General features: G+C 38.2%; 2 protein-coding genes across 3 annotated transcripts in view; one reads left to right on the top strand and one right to left on the bottom strand.

The window, feature by feature from the left end:
* The window catches only part of LOC146488546 (tetratricopeptide repeat protein 21B-like), a 55,045-nt gene extending 34,745 nt beyond the window's left edge, over positions 1 to 20,300 (bottom strand). For both annotated transcript variants that reach the window (XM_085118194.1, XM_085118203.1), the window contains exons 1-10: positions 20,141 to 20,300; positions 19,842 to 19,971; positions 17,720 to 17,997; positions 14,323 to 14,414; positions 12,795 to 12,834; positions 11,489 to 11,545; positions 10,461 to 10,561; positions 7,893 to 7,977; positions 7,282 to 7,380; positions 57 to 149 (exon numbers count right to left, since the gene is read on the bottom strand). In XM_085118194.1, the coding sequence (XP_084974320.1) occupies positions 57 to 149; positions 7,282 to 7,380; positions 7,893 to 7,977; positions 10,461 to 10,561; positions 11,489 to 11,545; positions 12,795 to 12,834; positions 14,323 to 14,414; positions 17,720 to 17,997; positions 19,842 to 19,971; positions 20,141 to 20,167 (1,002 nt within the window). In that variant the 5' untranslated portion in view covers positions 20,168 to 20,300. The remainder of the gene's footprint in view (positions 1 to 56; positions 150 to 7,281; positions 7,381 to 7,892; positions 7,978 to 10,460; positions 10,562 to 11,488; positions 11,546 to 12,794; positions 12,835 to 14,322; positions 14,415 to 17,719; positions 17,998 to 19,841; positions 19,972 to 20,140) is intronic.
* A 3-nt stretch (positions 20,301 to 20,303) lies between these two features.
* The window catches only part of LOC146488545 (coiled-coil domain-containing protein 12-like), a 14,994-nt gene continuing 12,797 nt past the window's right edge, over positions 20,304 to 22,500 (top strand). The window contains exons 1-2 of the mRNA XM_085118228.1: positions 20,304 to 20,438; positions 21,045 to 21,109. Of these exons, the coding sequence (XP_084974354.1) occupies positions 20,343 to 20,438; positions 21,045 to 21,109 (161 nt within the window). The 5' untranslated portion in view covers positions 20,304 to 20,342. The remainder of the gene's footprint in view (positions 20,439 to 21,044; positions 21,110 to 22,500) is intronic.

Raw genomic sequence — 22,500 nt, 5'->3', positions numbered from 1 at the left:
TATTTAAAATGAACATTAAACCCCCTGGGCACCCATGTGCTAAAATAACTGTTTACCTCTGTCTGATATTCAGCATTGGTTGGAGCAAGACTCTGGGCTCTCTCTACAAGTGTGAGGGTTTGCTGTAACACCAAATCATTCCTGCCACACTAAAAAGAACAAATTAAACCACTGCAAATAAATATCAGTGCTTTTAACCACAACAACGATAACAATACACATAATCTTCTGACTGGTAATTTTCAATGTCTAAAAAGAGTGCCCCTTCTTTTTAACAATAATAAGTTAACAGATATTAAGTTACAGTCGAACCTGTCCTTACGGACACCTCTCTATTACGGACAGTTTCCTGTGTCCCGACAAAATTCTGACATATTTTCTTTACAAAAAAACCTTTATAATACAGACCCTCTCTTCTACGGACAACGGACACTAAATCCCGGCCCCAGAGAGCAAATACATTTAAACTTAACCTCTTTATTACGGACACTACAGTCGCTGTTTGTCGAACAACGACTCGCTTAAGCTGTCCAAAAGAACATTACAGACTTTTTTTTACGCCTAAACGACTACAGTAAAGATTTTTGTTAGTGGTTTACCCTAGCTGCTATTCGCTACAGTTGAAACAGCATTAAAAGACGTATTTTGCCTACGCTACACAGTACAATCAAACACACAACACAGCTGTGAGGAATGGGCGCGTTGGTCAGCCAGGCCCAAGATAAGCATTTATTGATACATCAACAAAATACACTAGGAATCATGGATAAAGATAAACCGATAGCTTACATGTGCCACAGCCGGACACGTAAACTCTAAAATACCGCTACGGGAAAAGTAGGGCCCGAGGATCCCCAACCAATGCCATGGCAAAATATCAATTTATGTTAGGATCAACACAAATTTAATTCTGTAGTATAATGTACTTTTTAAGGTGCAGCATTACGTTGCAGTTTGTTTCGTTCTCCTTTAAGACAGTGTCTCAATACTGTATATTAACAAATTCAGATGCATGTGTATGCCTGTTTTTAGTCACTAGACACTTTAACACTGCCAATGGAAGCTCAAAAGTGACGTCATCGTAGTGACCTCTATAAAACAAACACCTCTTTGCTCTGTCCCTTCGGTGTCCGTATTAGAGAAGTTTGACTGTATTGTTTTTTAAATATTCCTTCAAATGATTTGCCTGTTAAAGGTTTATGAATTCAGGAAAAACAGTTATAAATAATTTGTAAGTAGTAACCATTTCCAGCCGACAAATGTAAGTAATAAAGTACGAAAGTAACTCCGAATAACATCCTGCAGTACTCAATATTTGAGAAATATTACGTTTCTTTAAATCTATCTCCTGGTTGTTGACTCAAATATATTGAGTACCCCAGGATGTTCTTTGGAGTTACCTTCGTACTTTGAAAGTTAATAAATTGTCAGGTTTAATTTGCCTCGTTTAATGTCTCTTACTTGGTTTTGCTTGGATCACGTATGAGACTAGGATCAATTACCAGCCACTGTTCGGGAGCCTGTGCTCATCCCCTCTTGCTTTACCGATTTCTTGGTATGTCCCCTTAAGATCTTTTTCAGTTTCATTTCCAGATCTACTATTTCCAGGAACATTTTGAGGATGAAGAAAGCTCTACAAATACGCCAGCCACTAGTTTCACTAATGTTTGCTCCCAAACCCCTTATCCTGTCTTTAACTAGATGGTTATCATGTTCAAGGGCTAGGTCCATAGCCATGTGCAACTAAGGGAACCCTTGTTGTTAACAGTACTGTTCAATTTTAGCCTCTCCACGTCTCATGGGCTGAGTAGTATATAGGGAGGTTCTCAAGTTATGTTTTTGCCCGTGGGCTATCACATAGTGACGTTTTTGTGTTACAACTTTGCCCGTGGGCTATCACATGAAAGTGTACTCTTAAGAACCTCCCTATATACTACTTGGTAGTTACCTACCGAAGGAAAAAATAAACAGAGGCCAACTGGCCCGCCCCATCCTGGCAAACCTATGGAACATTTTTTGTCATCCTGAAAATAACGATGGCTGGGTTGTCGTCTGCGGAATGACAAAATAAAATCCTCATGGAGTTTGATCCATTAAACCCTGCTTTTGCTGAAGCTCCATTCAATCCTCTTATGGTTGAATTGTATGACGTCGGTGAAGGTGGCCAAGATGGTCAATGGTGAACCATCAAATGGCACTTTTCTTGAGACCTTCAGCGGTCCTTGGTCAAATTATGAACAAAATTCAACATTCAGTTTGGACAAGACATAAATTAAAACACTCTTATGCCTACTAGCTGCATAACGTTGAAACTGGCACCAAGACAGGCGGAGCCGTTGGTTTGACCATTTATCAGCCACTCATGCATGGTTGCAAGACAGGGAAGAAATTTGCCTTTTTGGTGAACACATTGACAGATCACAAACCAACTGTCTTTAAAAGAGCAATCATGATTGAAATCAAAGTAATCGTGGATCACTGGCCATTGACTATTGGTGTTGGTCTTTGACCTGAACGGCTGTGTTGTAAACCAGGGTTGTTATCACTTGACACTTTTAATGACAACCTTTGTGTCTTTCACTGCATCGCTGTTCATCGACGAGCACATCCGAGAAGAAACATTAGGCAATCATGTGAGCTTGCTCAGAGCTTTTTCCGTGACACTGTGCCCCACACAATCAAGTCACATTCAACCGTGTAGCAAAGGTTGAGTAACACTTGCAACAAAGCATCCTTGCACTTGAAGTAAGTGAGCTATGTGACTTTGAGCCAACATATCTCCCATCAAGCTATGATTTGAAAGGAGCTGACTGCCACCATGCACATTGGAATTCTTCAGGACCATGCGTTTTTGATTACCAATCTCAAAAAGGTAACCAATGAGTATGCCTGTGGTGAATGTCAAGCCCATTTTATCCAAGCTCAGAATTTAGTTTACCATGCCAAGATGTGCACCAAGGGCCAAACCAAAACACTTTGTCCTGATAAACCAATCCTCCATCCCGAAACCCGCTTTGAGACAGCTTTTGATCCTCACAGAAGAGCAGGTAAAAAGGCCACCTGCTGAACAGAATATGAATCACAGCAGCGCAGCATCCACATTCATCACCACTTCTGTGGCCATGGTCGTGGAAGACTAATTATTCCGGGCTATGATGTGGATGGCCATCACCATGAAAGCAAAACCATCTTTCAGTTTCATGGCTGTCATTTTCATGGTTGTCAGCAGTGCTATGCTACCCCACAACAGCGCGCTGAATTGGTGACCTCCCAAAACACCAAACAAGGTAAACGACCAATCACTAGAGCAATGGCGTACCAATGTACCCTCAAATGAGAATGTACTATTCAAGAAGCTGGCTACAACCTGATAATCAGATGGAGCCCTGAAACTCCACGCCCGTGGCGGGATGATCTTCTCTCACTCAAGCATACCCAAACTTACCCGCAGGCCACTGTTCCATTGTTTGAAGCCTTTCACGACATCTCTAAGTGCACACAACAGTGCATATCTGGTGTTTGAAACAGAGCCATGCCTATTTCTGTCTCACTCGTTGACATTGTGGAGTTTGACCCTGAGTTCATCTGTGATGCCACCCCTGAAGAGCTTATATGTCGCTATTGAGAGTCTATCGAAAGGCGTACATGTCCGCAGACTTCGACATGTTGCCCAAACTCCACCAAAAACGCATTACCGAATTGCATGACCAGGGTCCCGCCTTGTTTCAATTCCAGAGGTTATGATCTAGGGTTAATCTGCAAGTACGTTGTCACAAACATCTCACAGGGTGATGATTTGGCGGTTGCAGTAAAGCAAGGAAATATCATGTTTTTGACCATCCCCAAGTTCAAGTTTCCTCGACATTCTTAACTATCTTGGCCAAGACCATCTACACCAAAGACAAGGTTGTGGTCGACAAAGTGCTGCGCTCTGTGTGGTTCGATGACCTTGAGATTGGTGCTGGTGCATGTGAGACCAAATGCCGACAAAACAAAGTAACCATTAACTGCCCATTTTAGGTGGGCATCATGGTCCATCAGTTGGCCAAGTTGCGGACGCTGGACGACTTTCTGAACCATTTTCTAGCTGACAATAATTTTGAGCTGCTCCAGATGGAGACAGACAGCCTGTACTTTGGCCCGTCTGCTGACATGTTCGAAGAATCTATCAAACCTCCCCTCAAGGACGAGTTTGAGGAATGCAAAAGAGTGGCTGGCTTGGAACAAGTGGAGTAACCGAGAGCCCAGCCTGTTCAAGCTAGAGTTCAAGGGCACCTGCAGAAAAGTGCTGTGCAGCAAGTGCACATGGAGGACGAAAAGGCCAGGAAGGCAAAGCTGTCGTCCGAGAGCGTAAACAAATGTCAAAACCAGCTCACATTGCAGCATTACGAGGCGACACTGAATGGTGTGCAAGACCTCGCAACTAACACAGGATTTAGCATGAACAGTGGAGCCATGACCACGTAAAGCCAAAACAAGCAACAGTAGCTGATGGTAGCTTAGTATCAGAGGGCACAAAAAGCAGCTCGTCGCGGACAAAGCCACGAGATAGTTTGTTACGTAAATATTGCAGAACAGGTTCGTTTGGTTTGGTTTGGATGGGGTTGGTGGCACGGCTCCGCACCTTCAAGCTCACCTGGCTGGTACAAAAATTGCACTTTCACAAAGGAGGGGAACTTTTTTTCGTTCAGTTCAACAGGTCTGAAATATGGGGTGGAAGGTTTCGAAGAAAATACTTTTTCTTTGATGGCATTGGCAGGTTTTTTTACCACTCAATCTGGTCACTGTATTGTTCAGAGAAGAGATAACCAAAGGAAGCCGAACCACCCAGACAGTTGACCTTTGCCCCTCAACCAGTCTCATTTCAACAGCGTACTGATGGCTGAAGAATCGCACAGCCAGGGTGTGGTTGAAACCCTCCACGATCGCGGTCGTCTGCTGATGTAAATCCTCTGAAAGGTTCCGGCCACTTTTAAGTGGCCGGTTAACTGTAAAATCTGCAACTTCTTATGAGGTCAACAGTTCAACTTCTTTGAAATGGCTGGCCACATCAACCACTGTCAAGGCCCTCGCCCCCAACCTAGTGTGTCCTGGCTCCTGTGAGCCAGCTCGTGAAGGCAGAAATGAATAGAGGTTGGCCTGGTGAACTTCGTTCGGTGTGGGGACTTTGAGCCTTGGAATGTGGCAAGGAGTCAGTAGGTAAACCTGCCAAACGACTTGCTTCAGCCATGCCCGAGCCACTTCTTCAGAAACCTTGCCTGCCACAGCCAGTTTGGTGTCCAGCCAAGGTGGTTGGACACGTGTTTTGATTCTACATAAACGTTTATCATTCTTAATATGCGGCTACGAGCTGGAATCAGCATGCTGTCATACCATTGGATAAAAACCTGAAGCCCACATTCGGTTGCAAAACACCATGTATGTGATGGATTAAATTTAACAACAATTATTGGTAAGTACCTATGTTAAGGTTTGCCTCCATGACCATTGCTCCATTCTCGACAATAAAAGGTGTGTCATAGACTTGCAGGTTTTCATTCGAAACATTACTTTGAACACCATAAACAACCATTTTAACCATGATCGAGTCAGAGGCTGAACCATGCAAATCAAAGTTAAGATATTGTGAAGGTGCGCTGTTCCATCTTTGAAAACATTATATTAAATGTCTTTACATAAGCCTGGGTTTTGTCCGTCTCAGAAAACAGTTTCCTTGTTTGGCCATTGATCGAAGCTGTTGTTGCATTTGCGAGTGCTCAAGCCCTTTGAAGCTACGTCTTTCATGAGTGTAAACTCATTAAGCTTTCTAATGTTTATTTGATGCGGGGAGGCATCAAAGTTGACAATCCTAGTGAAAATTAGATTATTCTCATTCAAGACTCATCCACGTCTTCCGTCAAGTAACGGAAGACGTCCTTTTGTTGGCTAGAGGGTGATGAATGTGATTTATTCACATATTTTTGTATGCGGTTGTAATTTAGGTAAACAAGTTTAAATTTGATTCATTCACTTGCGTGTTGAAAAACCCCATATTGACCACAGCACTATTTTCTGTTGGGTGGGGAGTGCCCAGGTTCATAATTTTGTGGTTTGTCATATTGATATCACCTGTCAGAGTGAAGTGCTGTTGAATGTTCCCTGGAGGCCCTATGCGCCAGTGTTGCCTCTTAACTCGTGGGGAGTGGCAACATTGACGTTTTATATTACCTCCCAGCCACTGACCTCCAGACCAGTTCCCCTTTTCAAAAGAACCATGACTGCTTTAATGGCACCCCTTAAACAAACAACAGAACAACGCCATCTGAATTTGGGTGACCGACGGCAGAGACAACCCCTTGGACCTAAACAGGGTGGACGTTGTTGTGAACATTGGAATAGATGGAGGAATCAATTCTTCCCTTGTTATAAAGTTAACCCCCTTACGTAGTAGGACAAGTTTTATGACAAACACACCAGCGGGTACCAGTACAAACATGAAGGCTTGGGTGTAATTGAGAGACACACTGGCAGATTGGAAGAAAATTGTTCTCAAAGGGTGTGAAAACCGCTGTGAAAAACACCACAAAGCAGGCTGTGCAGGTGGCGACAAAAAAAGGCCAGCCACAAAGTCGGTGAAAAAGGGGTCAGCCAAGATCCCGCAGATTTTGTTAAACCGGCAGGCAAAAGCAGCACGGTCAGCAAAGGCGAAGCACAAACTCTGTACCTTATTCTGACAAACCAACTCACGTCCACGCTGGTCCCATCAAAGAAAACAATGTTCATGAAGTTCAACCAAATCCTGGCCAACCAAGTTTGACCAAGTTTAAACGCCATTTTTTTTTCCACCATACACCATGTTTCAGACGACACATTATCTGGAGAAGATGAAGTATGTCCAGTTCAACCTCAACACGCCATTCACCTTTCCCAGCGACAACCAGACCCAGCAGAAGGGTGGGCACAAGTTCTTGATGAAGGACCGGGACAATTTCTACAATCAGGTTCAGGTTTTTGTTTTCTCGTGGAAATAATTAAGGCGTAGTATTTTTACCTCCCTGAGATTTCACAATTTAAATAAAAGGAAAACCAACTGTATTCTGGTATTTGTAAAAATTATGCCATGAAAAGATTCTTGGCTATAATCAGCATACCTGCTAACTTTTGGACAACTGTAAAAAAACAGAATGATAGGCTTCACTGAATGAAAAACTACAGGTAGGTTCTGGTTAAAAAAATAAATAAATCATCCACCAAGGAAGTGTTACAGAGAAGTTAGATACAAGTACAGCCTTCAGGTCTTACCAGTCTGCTGAATGCCTGGGACAAATCATGATATAGAAAGGGATTCCTTGGCTCACACCTATCTACCATCTGAATCAATTCCCCAAGTCTGTCAGATGCCTAATAAAGGAAAGTTTGTGTCAATTATAATATGATTTTTTTATAACATTTAATTAATAACCATAAAAATTTAATGTGACTTGGAACATTCAATATGGAATCTGCAAATGATCACAAGTCCTACAAAGTTAAGACACGTGATAAAAGGCATACTGGATTACCTCCAGTGAATGATGTCATATTATACACAGCAATTAAAAGTGGGAGAGGGGAGAGAGAGAGTGCAGTTGCCAATGTAGTGATCAGTGAATACAAACAGACACAGTTAATTAAATCTAATATGTCTACTGAACACTATAAAGTGCATTAGAACAATTTATGGCTAATGTGCTACACAAGTATTTTCAGTTAGTTTTTGTTAATTTAAATCATACACTAAAATTAAAATTAAATTTATTATAATTTAGAGTTCAAATTATTTTTGCAGTCTGTGCTACAAGCTTTCAGTCGCATAAGAGGGTCTGCTTAATATGAAACAGGATCTGCTCACAAAACAGTCACTTGGTATTTACCTCACTATATTTTCCCTCTCGGCAGAGTGTGTACATAACAACCATCCTCTGTGCTTCAATGCAATTTCTGTTGCTATTCAGAGCCCTAGGAAAGGAATAAAATATCAAGGAACAATAATTAGTAAATAAACCCTAAAAGCCAGCTGTTATATTGGAGGATAATGCCTGTAGCTGAAAATTTGCCTAAAAAACGAATGACAGCTAGGACAATCTTTTGTCTTTGGGCACTATCGTCTGATATACCAACCAGCCAGAAAGTGGTTTATTTATTATTTTTATAAAGTTCTCTCTGGTTAATTTTAATTTATTAAATGCATTAAATGCATAATAGAACTTATAATAGTAATATACAATTATAATTAAAACTTTCCCAGAATCCTTTGCCTCTGAAAAATCGCAAATGCTGAATAACTTTGTCAATTTGAAGCAGAGGACACCACACAACATGGAAAAAGCACTTGCTCATATCAAATTTAGAGTGTAACATCATCAGTCATGTGACCACATCCAAAATGCATTTAAACTCATTGCGAAAATGGACATCTATCAATTTGAAAATGATCAATGTAGCCAGAAAGAGATTGGTTTGGAGTATATAGAAATGACCATTAATGGCCTTGCATCTCAAAATTAAGGGGGCTATGCACAAAAAACACAACAACCAAAAATCTGGGGGACACGTGTTTAGATGTTTATTTGAAGTATCTTTCATGGCATTCTTACCATGGTGATGTCACCACCATTGATTGGGAGGCTCGGAATTTTTTGAGGGTTTTGTAATGCCCAAGTGTGTAAAAGAATCTACATTACAAGAGGGATGTTATCAGCAGAGATGATCAAATTGATTCAAATTTTTAAAATTAAGTGAAAAACTACTACCTACAAGTAAAAATAAGGACTTCTGGACATTCAGAGTAAGTTGGTTAGCTCAAAACCATTTACAAGGTCGGCATTAATCTTACTTTCTAAAGCTGAAACAGATTTAGAAGTATAGAACAGAGTGGTATGACAGAACTGCAGAACTTCCAAAAGATAAATTATGTACAAATTCTACATGACAGTGGGACTAAGATGGAACCACACCAATTGGGATGGGGGCGGACTCAGTTGGTTACTTGATTCCTATTAATCAGAAATGAGGTAAACCATTCCCTGGCAGCACTGTCGGCACTAAGAATTGAAAGCTTTTGAAGTAATATTGAGTGATTGACAGTGTCAAATGCCTTAGGGAGATCCAGAAACACAGCTCTTGTCAGGCAACCATTAACCATCAAATGAACAATCTCATCAGAAAGCTGGGATGAGGCAGTAACAGTAGATGACTTTAATCTAAACCCAAACCGATTGAGTGAACATAAATTATTCTCAGTTAGAAAGGCATAAAGCTGGGAATTGACTGCCTTCTCTAAGATTTTGCTCACCATTGGCAAAATGGAAATCAGCCTGTAATTAGATGTATCCTGTTTATCACCCCTACATGAACAAGAGTACAACCTTTGCGGTTTTCCATACAGATGGAAAAGATCTTGTTTGAAGGAACACATTACACAAATTGCCATTAGAGACGGAGTAACGACGTTTACTGTCTTTTAGAACATGAACATAACTGATTTTATCAAGACCAACTGACTTAAAGTTAATATTAGATTTTAAATGTCTAAATTATAGCCATTGAAAGGAAGTGGTCACTAATTGATCAAAATGAACAATTAAGTAGAACTATTATGGCAATTGGTGGCTTTCACTGTGAAAGGCATGAGAGCAACCTTTTCTGCAAGAGACCTCAATCCCCACATTTACAAAAAAAATATCAAAAGCTGTGGCAATAGATTGAGCTGAGGTAAGGACAATGCCATATTAACCAGCAAACTGGTAAGTCAATAAAATTGAGGTTTACATGAGTTCCTCCAGTTCACTTAAATCCCTACAGATTCTTTTGCATTGGTTAGGTTTTCACGTACAGTGAAATTTAAGCAATTGCAGCAATTAATATATTGCTCCTCCACCACCAGCCTTTCCATCATGATCCCATCTCATACAACTGTAACCGGGTATAACAATCTCCTGGTCAGTCAACATGTCATTTATCCAGGTCTCTGAGAAGGCTTAGTTCTGCCAATAATGATATTCACTTGATCCATCTTGTTATGCATACTGCGAATATTAAGATATGCTATAGACTAGTACTTTGGTTCTGGGACCAAATTGGCAGTAGTTTAATTTACCCAATTTTATTATACTGTCGGCTTAGATTAGAATAGTTAAAACCTAAAGATGGGACTGTCTTGCTCTTTTTCTCTTGTTGCAGTCGGCAATTGAACGACTATAGCTGGCATCAAAATACATGATTGTATAATTGGACAACTATTATTGCCTGTTACTGATTTCGTTTAAAATGGATATTCCATCCCATGAGAGCATGCAAACAGAAATTTATTGATGGGTTAAAATGCAAACTATATATACTTGGAGTCTTGCCAGTTACTCTTGACTATAATATTACTCTCTAGTAAGATAAATACAAGTAGCATTAATGATTAAAGGTATGTTTTCTGGCTGTATTTTCACCTGTGTGCTGTCTCCAATGTTTGATCCCAGTCTTGCAAGGCAAGTTGCAGTCTCATCTTTTCAATCAGTGCAGGTGTAAAGTCTGGGTATCCAACTACAGCCTATAATACAGTCAGCAATTTATTAATGATTATAAAGAGATATCTTGCATGCCGGCTGGACAATTAAGTGATACATCACCATACCTTGACTATCAAAAAAGGTTCTGATTTAAGAACTGATCCTTAAAAGTAATGACAAAACTTGAGAGTTGTTGTTAAAACCCACAGGCAGCAACTTCCTGAGTTTAGCCTCCACCACCCACCTGTGATAGTAACGATTACAAATGAAACATGACCACTCGTTAACAAATACTTGGGTTTTGAGAGCTTGGACGTTTGGAGCAGTAACCTTTGATTCTCTTTACAGTGACCAACTCAGTTGATATTACACAACTGAAATATTCATTTTCACTCCCCCACCCATGCAAGTTTCTTCAGAAACTATCTACTGACCCTCTGTTAGTCTAACAGTGTACAAACTGAAGACTACAAGGGAGTAGAAACTTGAGAGAGAGGTATATAATAATTACAACTATTTCCTGCTAATTTAGCCCCCCTCCCCCCCCCCCCAAACTTTCTTCGGTGTGCAAACAAGGAAACATTTTGATTTGCAGAAACTAAATGTTCATAAAAACAATCAGAAACCTAACATTAAAGGGTTTCATGTAATTCTATTGTGAATGCAGACTATAGACAGTATATTTTGCATTGACACTTGTAAATGCTCCAAAGAAGCTCCATTTTGGAGAAGGACAGGCTGTCTGCAGGTAAGATATTTAGTTCTGTATGTTTTGCAGTAAAAGGAAAACAAAACAAGGAATTTTTAGCTTACAAGCTTATTACACTTTGTTAAAACTCCAGGAAGCTACCCAAAGAGGAACTGATACCATATAATGTTTCTGCAAAATGTTTTGTTTTTTGAGCTCATTACAACCTGGTTAAAAGTTTCAAAATAGGTAGATAACACAAAGAGTGACTTCTGCAAACCTGATTGATAAGTTCCAATGCCCCACTGAAGTTATTTTTTCCCTCAAGGTACTTGGCCTGTAAAAACATGTCTGGCTAAGTTACATGAACAGATCAAATCTACATAATTCACAATTTGCAAGACAAGTTTCTTTTGCCAAACATCAGAGAAAACATTTAACAAATGCTATCTTTGTACAGTGTATTATAAATTGAAACACTTGCAATGAATAAAAGAAATTTAAGACTGAGATTGCCATAAAGTACCATTTTATTAGCTTTGGAAACTTTGCAGTGATTTTAAAAATCTAACAATAAATTATATTTTATTCTATTTAATTCTAGAAACCAGCAGCTGTGCAAATTGCAGTATTAGCAATCACATAATACGGTATACTTAATAATTATAAAATTATAATTTTAAGAAAAGTTACGAACAACATTCTTGATTTTACAGTTCATGTTTCAACAGTTCTACTGCCATCTTCGGCTGAAATTAACACAAACTACAAATTACAACATGTCTGCTGCTATCCAGACCTTTTGGTTATATGGTACTTCAGGTTAAAGTAACTTGACAGTCTCTTTTGAGTCTCAATCCTCAACACTCGAAACTTGCAAGAATCGAGGATTGAGGATCAAGGCTGAATTGTCAGAATCGAGTCGAGTATCAAGTCTTGTGACTTTTAGAAAACAGTGAGCTTGTTCCTTGTAATGACTGATTCCTCAAACTCAACTGACAAACTGACCAAGCAAAACAAAAACGTCACTTGCACCATTCCTTCTGATACGCGTCAAGCAATGCTAAAAGATGCAACTGTACATTCTTTTCAGTTGGTGATTTTTTCTATGTTGATGGTAGAATCCAAACTATTTATGCCATTGACAAAACATTGTGACTGTTTGAAATTGTTCACAGGTTTTTTTGAAGGTAGAAGTGGAAATGCACTATGGCTCCTATGAAGATTGCCTGAATAATAAACAGCAAATGTAAGATTCACACTAACTTCACCAGTTGGCTGGCCAAGGAAAATTAAAGCAATTTGAATTTTACCAACAGTGAATGTTGATGTAAAATTTATTTTGTTATTTCCCCTAATGGAAAAAGAAAAAATTGAAATACAAGGCCATAACATTTGCCTTGCAACTCATCATGAGAACCTTTAGACATTCTCCCTGATTTAAAAATTCTTATCTGTTAATTCTCTACATGGTCATATTAAATTACGTCCATCAAAGTTCAAAACACAGATAACCAATATTTTTTATAGTAATTTATTAATTTATACTATCTTCTATTGATAGCCTTTTGAAAAAGTAAACTGACCTTTCCAAGAAGAGCATCCAGATTCTTTACAACTTCAGAGCTAAATAATTTGAAACATTTGATATAAAATTAATAAATATTCAATATAAATCAGATGGCATGCAAGTAGGTAAGGCAATCATTAATAATAAATTTGTTTTATAAAATTCAAAGCACAATTATTGTTAGTATTTTCTTGAATAATTGCCCCTGCGCCCCCAATCAAATAAGCACCCTCCTCCCCGCACTTTAAATTAAATTTCTTTTTAAAATTATACTTGTAGTTTAAGGATATCACAAGGAATGCCCATTTTCTATTGTCACTTTGATAATCTTTAACTTCAACTACAGTATGTACACCAGCATCAATACAGGAGAACAGACAACAGTTACAACAACCCAATTGACTTTGAGAACGGAAGAGTGATTGATAAAGGTGACCACTGAGTGCAAAAAACTCTCGAGTCATAATTTGGATATTGCCATGACTAACAAAGTAGATAACAATTCCATGCCATTACCTAGGCTATACTTAATTCTTTTCAAATATCTATGTGTAATTAGTTGATTAGTCGGCTATTTTTTTTTTTTTTTGGCACTTGCAGTGAATTTGGAATTATATACAATCCCATACATTTGCCCACTTTATATCATAATTTGTCAAAGGCCACAGTCTTGTAGCTGAAAGCTAATCTTTAAGAATTTGTTTTAACCAAAGAATGTCTTTTAATTTTAGCTCTTAATAATTATTATTAATAGTAGTTTCTTCTCCATTAAGACACTTCCAGTTTTAATTTTATCTCCATGTGCTTCCAGTGTTTAATGCAGTTAATTTTTTAATACAAAGATTTAGCTAAAATAAAGTTCCATTAAATGTTAAAAAAGAATTAAATTAGTGGTGGGCACCCCCTTAAATAAGTATCCTCCCTTGAAAAAATCTTAAGCAAGTGCCCACCTCCTTTTGGCCAAAATTTGTAAATATTAAAGTGCCTGGGGGCTTATTAAATGCAAAGGGAACACCCACTTAAAGTTTTAAGCAACTTTCAAACAGCAAAATCATGTGCTTATCGTTGGGAAGGGCTAATTATTGGAGGAAAATTGGAATTTAAAATTGGGTTGAAGTTGAAAAGCAGCTTAAACTAGCTTCAAAAACTAAGCTACAGCCCATTTTAACCAATTAACAGTAGCTATATATTACAGCCCATTTGGGCTTATGTTCAGGATGCCGGGCTAATCATCCAGAGGATAAACTGTACAGTCATATACTCCATCAACCACATTTTACAGTGTATCTGCTGGATAAAAATATCAACTCTTTGAACAACTGCATGAGGCCAGAGGGATGGTAAATAAGATCTGGAAGGCATATTTTTAGCTGGATTATTTTGAGAGATTAAGGTAATTAACAAAAGTAAATACAACCCTTTCATTTGAAAAAAATAGATATTCAATTTTAATTAAAGTACATCTAACAGTAATGTAAAAAAATGGTTCAATCACTTTTAATAATATATTAAGTAAAAATACAACAACTTGAAAGTATGCTTACCCACTGAGTACCTCGTCAAACATTTTGATGCTCTTCTTAGCATGTGATTCCTTACCACTTGTTATATCAACCCAACCACGTAAAAGAACACCCTGATAATCAATAACAGTCACTTTTAATTACTTCTACAGCTGAAAATTGGAAGCTTTTCAATATACATGTAATAACTAAAACCTGTCAGGTTGGGTAGAGTTTGACCAGGCAGGGAAAGGGGGATTGGCAGCACATGCTATTTTAATTATTTACCAATTTCCAGTCAAAGTGTGAAAATATTTGAAAACAATGAACAGTTTCATTAAACTTTGAAAGAGAAATTAATACATATAGAAAATGGAAGACAAATTACTTCAAGGAAATTGCCAAAAGGCTTAGCCTCAATGTCCATGTGTACTGTTCCTATGAAAACCGACATTTCAAATTATTAATTTTAAGTAAAATCAAAGATCCTTTTTTTTAGTTCACAAACTAATATTTTATGGATAATCATCAATAATAATTTTTGTTTTAGAAATAAGCAGCCAGTTACTATGGCTAGCAACTATTAGGTGAGAATGTCAATGATGCAGTGATCGATATATCATTCAGTGAATGACACAGGCATACTCAGAAAAAGGAAATCCGAGTGCTCCTATCAGGATTCAAACCTAAGACCTTTCGATTTCTAGTTAAAATGCTTTACCACTGAGCTACAGGAGACACATGGGAGCTATAAGGTCACCCTGCATACTGCTTGGATTTGAAATGTCCCCCACCCCCTCGGTATTTCCGTTCCAGAGGGTTTATGATGACCCCCCCCCCACCCCTCCGGAATTTCCAGGTTTTTAAAACCCTCCTCCCTGAACCCCTCAGTAGTTCAAAATCCATTTAGACTGAAAATTCACGACTCGCACTATTACGATTAATTTTTTTTTATTATCCAAGCAACGTCGACTGCGCTAGTTCAGCTATTTAAAACACTTCGCTATTTTACCTGTTTATCTCTGCAGAAAAATGTTTGCTATTACCGCGAAGACATTAACCGCTATGAATATAAGTTGCACATTGAATATACGATGCTGGATTTTAATTTATCAAGTAGAATTTTGAAGAACTTTGAGAACCCAGTCGAAAACTGGCTGCATGTACAAGAATTGAAAGCCGCCTTTGTGAACAGTTTCAAAAGGTTCTCCTTTCAAAACTTCAAAATTAATTAGTCCATGGATTCACGTCTTGGGACTGAGATCATGAATGAAATGAATTCGAGAAAGAAAAGAAGTTTGTGTTTTCAACATTTTATGTCAGGTTTTTATAAAATAAACGTCTCTGTTTCTTATACCTGCCAATTCTCACGCATTATGCGTGAGTCTCACGCCTGCTGACTAAAGACATCGATCTCACGCATCAAGGCCAATTTCTCACGCCTGACTCACAAATCCGGACGAGTTGTTCTAAAAATACTTCTCATTTCATTTCAGATTTATTATGTATTATTTCTTTGCTCTTTATTATAATCGCAAAAGCTTTCAAATGTCTACAATCCCTTTGAATCGGAAGTGTTCAAAGGTCGTCGGAATATCTTCAGACATTGTCGGCAACGTTCGGAAGTCTACGGAAAATCGTCGGAAATCTTCAGAAGTGGCTCGAACGTTTTCGGAAATCCCAGTCATGATGAGACAAAAATCTCACGCGTTTGACTAGGAAAAAGTTGGCAGGTATATGTTTCACGTCCAACGGAATTCAATCTTGGGCAAAATTTGCATATACATTGGGAAAGTTTCACATTTGGTGCCACGGGATCAAATTTCAACTCGAATGTTCATCAATATTCACTGGATGGAAATATCTCTGCAGAATCTTTTCCCTTTCTTCCAGAATTCTTTTTTGTGAAAGATTGCATTGGAGAAATTACACGTTTTGTGGCTGCGGTAAAATAATTTTCCGTGGGAAATAAATTAATTCTTCGAACACGACAGCACTGACAGCATGCCCGTTGTACATTTCGTCGTGTCAGAAATAGATTTCAACCGCAAACTAGCTTGTGGAACTACGAGAAGGCCATGCTCATCAAAATAGTTGTTGTTTTCAGAAAACTTTTAATCTCCTCATTTGATGCTACAATACTAGTAAAGAGGGCTTTTATTTAATTAAAAACTCGAACTTCAAACGATTGTGAAGTGACAGCCATGCCTGCAGCATGATACAAGGTTGATTGATCACGCTGCGAAGTCGAACTTCAAAGAAAAATACCTGTCATGCGCTACTTTCGCTTATCAGAACGATTAACCAGACAACACTTCTACCAAAATGACTCTTTCCAGAATGATTCATCGTTTACGCTGCTTTTGTGCTGGATTATAATTATTTTTCTGCAGTGGCGACTGAAAATTCTTGTCAGCCAATTTTGCGCCTTGCTTACGATTTTTTCGTGAATCTCCTTACCCTCTGGAGAAATTCTTCATAGGAAGACCCCCCAACCCATCAGCAATTTCCGTCAATTAGCCCCCCACCCCCTCGGAATTTCCATTGACCTTCCGGGGGGGGGGGGGGATGGATATTTTCTGGAACTGCACATAAAATTTGTGGAAGAAATGTGATGGAATATTTTAAGCCTGGTGAATAAATGAGAATGATGTATTATGTATGGTGAAAAAAGCAGACAAGGTGTGGGAGCCTTTTTTGCCAGTGCCAACCACATCCCTAGAGGAACCAGCTTCTCCAAAGCTTAATGACAGTCCTAAATTACTTTTTGAACTCTTCTTAAATGATGGAACTGGGTGACAGTGCTAGTCAGGGCAGCTAGTGACTGAAGCTTCTAACAATAAATTGTTAATAATTAGTTTAATTGGAGAAGACTTAACCAAAATGATCAATAATGTCTGATGCCAAAAAGAAATAAAAAATGGATCTTGAAAAATTGCTTTTAAACTGGACTAGACATGCACTAACAACAACATTAGTAAGAAAATTATGTACTTTTATTGTATAACTTATTATAATTTATAAAAAGATACATGTATATTTCAACAGAGATCAAATTCAGCAGAAGTTGGTTTAACAAAAAAACACATTCAAACGCTCTAAAATAATTACAACTGTTTAACTGTGTTTAGAGTCATATAACTACCCCATGGTTTTAGGATACACAAAGATACAGAATTTACAAGTTGGAAGCTAGATTGAGATTCATCTTAGGTTCCACTTTACACTGCATATAATATACCGTATCTGATCCACAAAGATGTTTGATTTAAAAAACCAGCTTCCCTCTCCTCTCCCTTCTTTCTTCTCTCTTTCACATCATTCTTAACCTTCTCGAGGCCATTAAAAACCTGTGATTTGGTATCATGTCATCGGCTACCTTTTCAAAAATTCAGGAAGATATATAGTCTTATCTTACATGTCCTTTCATTGCAAATACCTCTTTATTGCCACTGGCCATTTTGATCATTCTGTCAATATATTCCCGTGCCTTGTCATGACGTCCAGTGTGCCAGAGGAACATACCAGCAAAATACAGTGCCATCTCTCCACATGACTGTCGCTCCTGTCTCAATTTTGTCTCTAGTTCTTGTACTGCTTCTCTGTCTACAAGTTTAGCTTTTTTGTGTGCATGTATCAGCGCCATAGTGGAGCACAGCAGAATGTCTGGCTTGTCTTTGATCACTTCCAATTCTCTAATTGCCTCTGAGGCTCTGTCTGTTAGTTTTAAAACAAATTCAATATAAACTTCAGTTAAACTGACAAAGGTCCCCACATTTCCTGGAGTACTTTTGGGGATTACAAAAAATCAATAACAAAAAATGTCAAATGACATAAATGAGGAATCAATGGGTAACCAACGCGTAACCAACTGATTAGTCATTAATTATTGACGATGATCAATGGGTAATCGATGACTAATCAATGAACAAAATTTTGTGGCCTATTGATTACTGACATTAATGTCATTGATTATTCATTGATGCTACTAATTATTCATTGATTACCTATTGACTACCCATCAGTTACTCATTGATTACAATGCTGCACATCCATTATGGTTTTCCAGCATTTTTCTTTATTATAACTGGCTTTCCTGTTATAAATCTTTACATGAATGGCTCGTGACGATAATAATAGGCAAAGAGGAATTTTAAATGCAAGAATTTAAACGGGGAAAGTAAATCCAAGACTCGTCTCTAGTCTATTACAATGTATAGGCCATCTATGAGAAAAAAGAAATGGCATGCATCATATTGATTTGATGGATGGCAAAATTACCAGAAGAAAATGTTCAGAGGGTTGAGTAGCCTGTCTCACTCTCCTGGCTATCAGAATCTCTGAAACCGCTAGGATTTATGGGGAGGGGTTCAAATAAATGACTGCCAAAGGCAGAAGTATCTAGTGGGTCCGGGGGGGCATGCTCCCCCTGAAAATTAAGAAATTTCAGTCCTCTGAAATGCATTTTCCAGCTTTCTGGGGAGCATACCAAAGGGTTTTCATTATTGAAATATAAGCGAACTTTTGTGACATTCACAAAATGCAAAAAATTGATAAAAAGATCAACAGCTGTCGAGGAGCATTCCAGTTTATATAAACAAATCTATGCATGCCGTGGGAGTTGAATTCATGGTGAATAAAAAATGGGATCAACGAGTAGTATTATTGTTCTGTAAATCACTTAACCATTAACCGTGGTCGTAGACTTCCAGTGATAGATATCCTTTGAAACACTTGAAGTTATAATGCTGGACAGTGACAGACAACAGTAAGGTGATTAAAGTTGCATAACAACAAATGTTTCAACTGGTAAAATAAATGACAAATTTTCAGTTGTTTCTTCGTCAAATAACAAAGGCTTTACTTTCCTGTTTAACTTATTTTGTTATTTCTACTAAGATTTTTAGGGGGTTAGACCCAACCCCCTGAACCCCCACTCGACCCGCCCCAGGAATCTGGAAATTATACATGCAAATTTTAGACAAGTTTTCCTGCTAGGTAAAAGTTTCCCATCTAAGGCCGTTGTTTTGATCTATAAATGTCAACATGAAATTGTTTTTATTTCTTCATTTTCAATTTGGTATGTTTTGTGTAGCCACAAGATTATATCGATGACTAATCAATGTAATCAACGATAAATCAACTACTGAAAATTTTCTGCCCCATCGATTATTCGATTACTCATTGATTATCGGCAATAATCAATGACTAATCAACTGATTACCAATGCATCGATTCCACATTGATTTCATTGACGTCATTGAAACTCAGCATAGACAATAAAGAGGACACTGAGACCAAAAATAAAGAAAAATAATACAAAAAATTCATTTCAAGGCCAGTTTTTGACATTTTTTAAGTATTCAATCACTAATCGGGCTCCATTTTAAATTAATTAGGTCAATAATTTAGGATGAAACACCTATCTGCATTCCTTGCATTACGCAGAGTTTTTCTCAATACCCTACTACCTGCAGATAGACTGGTGACTAACAGTCAGACCATTCTTACATGACATGCTTTAAGCTATTAATTAAAATTTGTTGAAACAGATTACAAACCTTCCATTAAAACTCCAAACGCTTTCCAAAATATCAACACAGGGTCATTGCCATATTTCTTCAAGCTTTCCAGGCAGGCATTTTGAAGATGTCTGTAGTATTTTTCACGACAGTAGTAGTTTATGTAAGCCTATAAAATATATTCAATGATAATAATAATATCAACCGTATGGTCACTGCAACATTTTTTATCTAGCGTCCTAGATAGCAACGGATAGCAACAACGTAACAACTTTAACTTAACGCCACGAAAATTAAATGGCCAGCATCTGGCATTTTTCAAAGTTTTCTCCACTTACCAAGGTAACGGTATCGCTCGAAGCCATTTCAAATATTTACTTGTGTAAACTTTAAATATTTTAAGAAATAGAAACTGTTTTGTAACAAATATTGGTGAGTGTTTTGGTAACCAGTTTAATCCGCCATTTTGATTTCCAAAGTATTTCCCATGAGCCTTCTCGTCCAGTTCCCATAAGTCCCATAAGCCTTTGGGGATTCAATATGGCGGCCGTAGACGGCAGCTTGGAAGAAGAAGCTCTAAAGCGAAGGGAACGGCTGAAAGCTTTGCGAAAGAAGAGTAGTTTACCATCTGGACAGGTAACTGAACATTTTTAAGTAATTCTGTGAGTTTCTTTGCCTCTTAGATTAATTTCACGAAATATAGATTAAGTCAGTATAAGAATTAAAATGTAGACTGGATATAAGATGTGCACAGACTGAGACCAAAACCGTCCCTTCGTCAAATACAAAATACATTTTAAAATGTCAACTTACGCTAGTGTCACGTGATTGCCTTTCCGAGATCGGTTTAATTGCCTGAACACAATGGGCCAGACTTGGGTCGGCGAACCTGTCGACTCCTGGTAGGAGCACTCAGATTTTTTTTCCGGGTATGCCTAAAATACATCATTCTTATTTATTCACCAGGCTTAACATATTCCATCACATTATTTCCCTTGCGCTTATGCCACACATTGACATTCCAATCCTAGCAGTATGAGGATGTTTGTCCCATGAACCTAGTTTAATGGCCTTACAGTAGTTCCCACAAGTCTCCTGTAGCTCAGCGATGGAGCATCTGAACTAGTAATCAGAAGGTCCTAGGTTCGACTCCTGATAGGAGTACTCAGATTTTTTTTCCGAGTATGCCTGTGTTGTTTACTGATTAATACATCATTCTGATATATACTTGTTGATTTACAGACCACCACTGACAGCAATCCCTTAAGAGGAGAGAAAAGACCACTAGATGATACATCACAACCAGAGTAAGTGGTGGACACATGCACGATAGAAAGTGCAACAACTGACAGAAGTTTATCACTAGGGGCCCTTAGACTCTGAAAGCCAGGTCAATCACAAAGATTGTAAATTGAGAGCAGAGAAATTGTATGCAATTTCAGAGTGAAAAAATTATCATATTGCACTGAGCACAGATCATTTAAAAACATCCCATGCCAAAGATTTGCTGAGAATTTAGAGTTCTGTGCCTAGCAGCCGCCCAGGTGCCCTCGCCAGGGAAATGTTATATCAACTGTCATGCCAACCTCATCCCCAGACTCCCCAGTGCCTTTCTGTAGATCCTAAATCCTACACTGGGAAAGAAATCCTGGATATTTTAATTTGCAGGGATTTAAGTGGAAGATAAGGACTGGATGCTGTGACCAATTTCCTCTGAACATGGTACCTTCCTTTAGAGAGAAAGAAAGCCAGTCTTAAAAAGACAATTATGAATGAGTGCATGGTGCCCATGTATTCACCATTGAGAATCCTCTACCACAAAATTAAAGAAAACCCTGTTTTTGGACAACAAAACTTCATTGGAATGGTAGAAGTTTTCAAAAGCCAAGGTAATGAGGCACAGCAGTATTATTTAAATGTGTGGTTCCAGAAAATATCCATACCCCCACCACGGAGGGAATTGGAAATTCCAGAGGGGTGGGGGGGTCAATGGCCCTGGAAATTCCAGAGGGGAGGAGGGGTGAATGGTTGGATAAGTTTCCAGAGGGTCAACTTCACGTTCATGTCAGACATAAATGTTCAAAATTGTAACTTACAAACTTTGCAACTTCGTAGATCTTTCTTGAAGACATTACTTTGTTTAACTGTTTTAAAGAAACCCTTGTTACATTAAAAACATGTTTCCTTTCTCCGAAAAGCCTTTGTAAGCGAAGTAGTCCAACTGAGACAAGAAATCTATGTCTGCGTTGCGTGACTCAGTTATTATAAAACTGTTGTTTGTGAAACTTTCTTGCGTAGAAAATATTGTTTACTGGCAACAATTAAATTTATATCAATGTTTAAAAGAGAAAATTTTGTATGGCTACAAAGTGAAAGCCCCAATTATACATAAAATGTTGAAATATTTGTTTGTTATTTTTGTATGCTATGTAGAGTTACGGGCAAAGCTCAATTCCCGGGGTCAATTATAACTGGTTTGTCAAAACTGACCCGTGTTAAAACTTATTTTGTCCAAAGTATTTCAACTTAAAGTCCAAAACTATTAACTTAATTTCTATCCCGAAATTCAACAAAATAGAGCCAATTCAACATTCTTTTAATGCATTGTTGATCTCATACAAAATTTGCATAAGAACGTGAACATGTTAATTTCGTTTTGCGGCTCCATTTCGTCTGCGGTTTCAAGTTACGATCTGAA

The sequence above is a fragment of the Pavona decussata genome, unplaced genomic scaffold (assembly GCF_977016875.1).
Source record: "Pavona decussata unplaced genomic scaffold, jaPavDecu1.1 SCAFFOLD_9, whole genome shotgun sequence".
Taxonomy (NCBI): Eukaryota; Metazoa; Cnidaria; class Anthozoa; order Scleractinia; family Agariciidae; genus Pavona; species Pavona decussata.
Note: the sequence above shows the minus strand (reverse complement) of the source record. Positions and strands in the feature narration are given on the sequence as shown.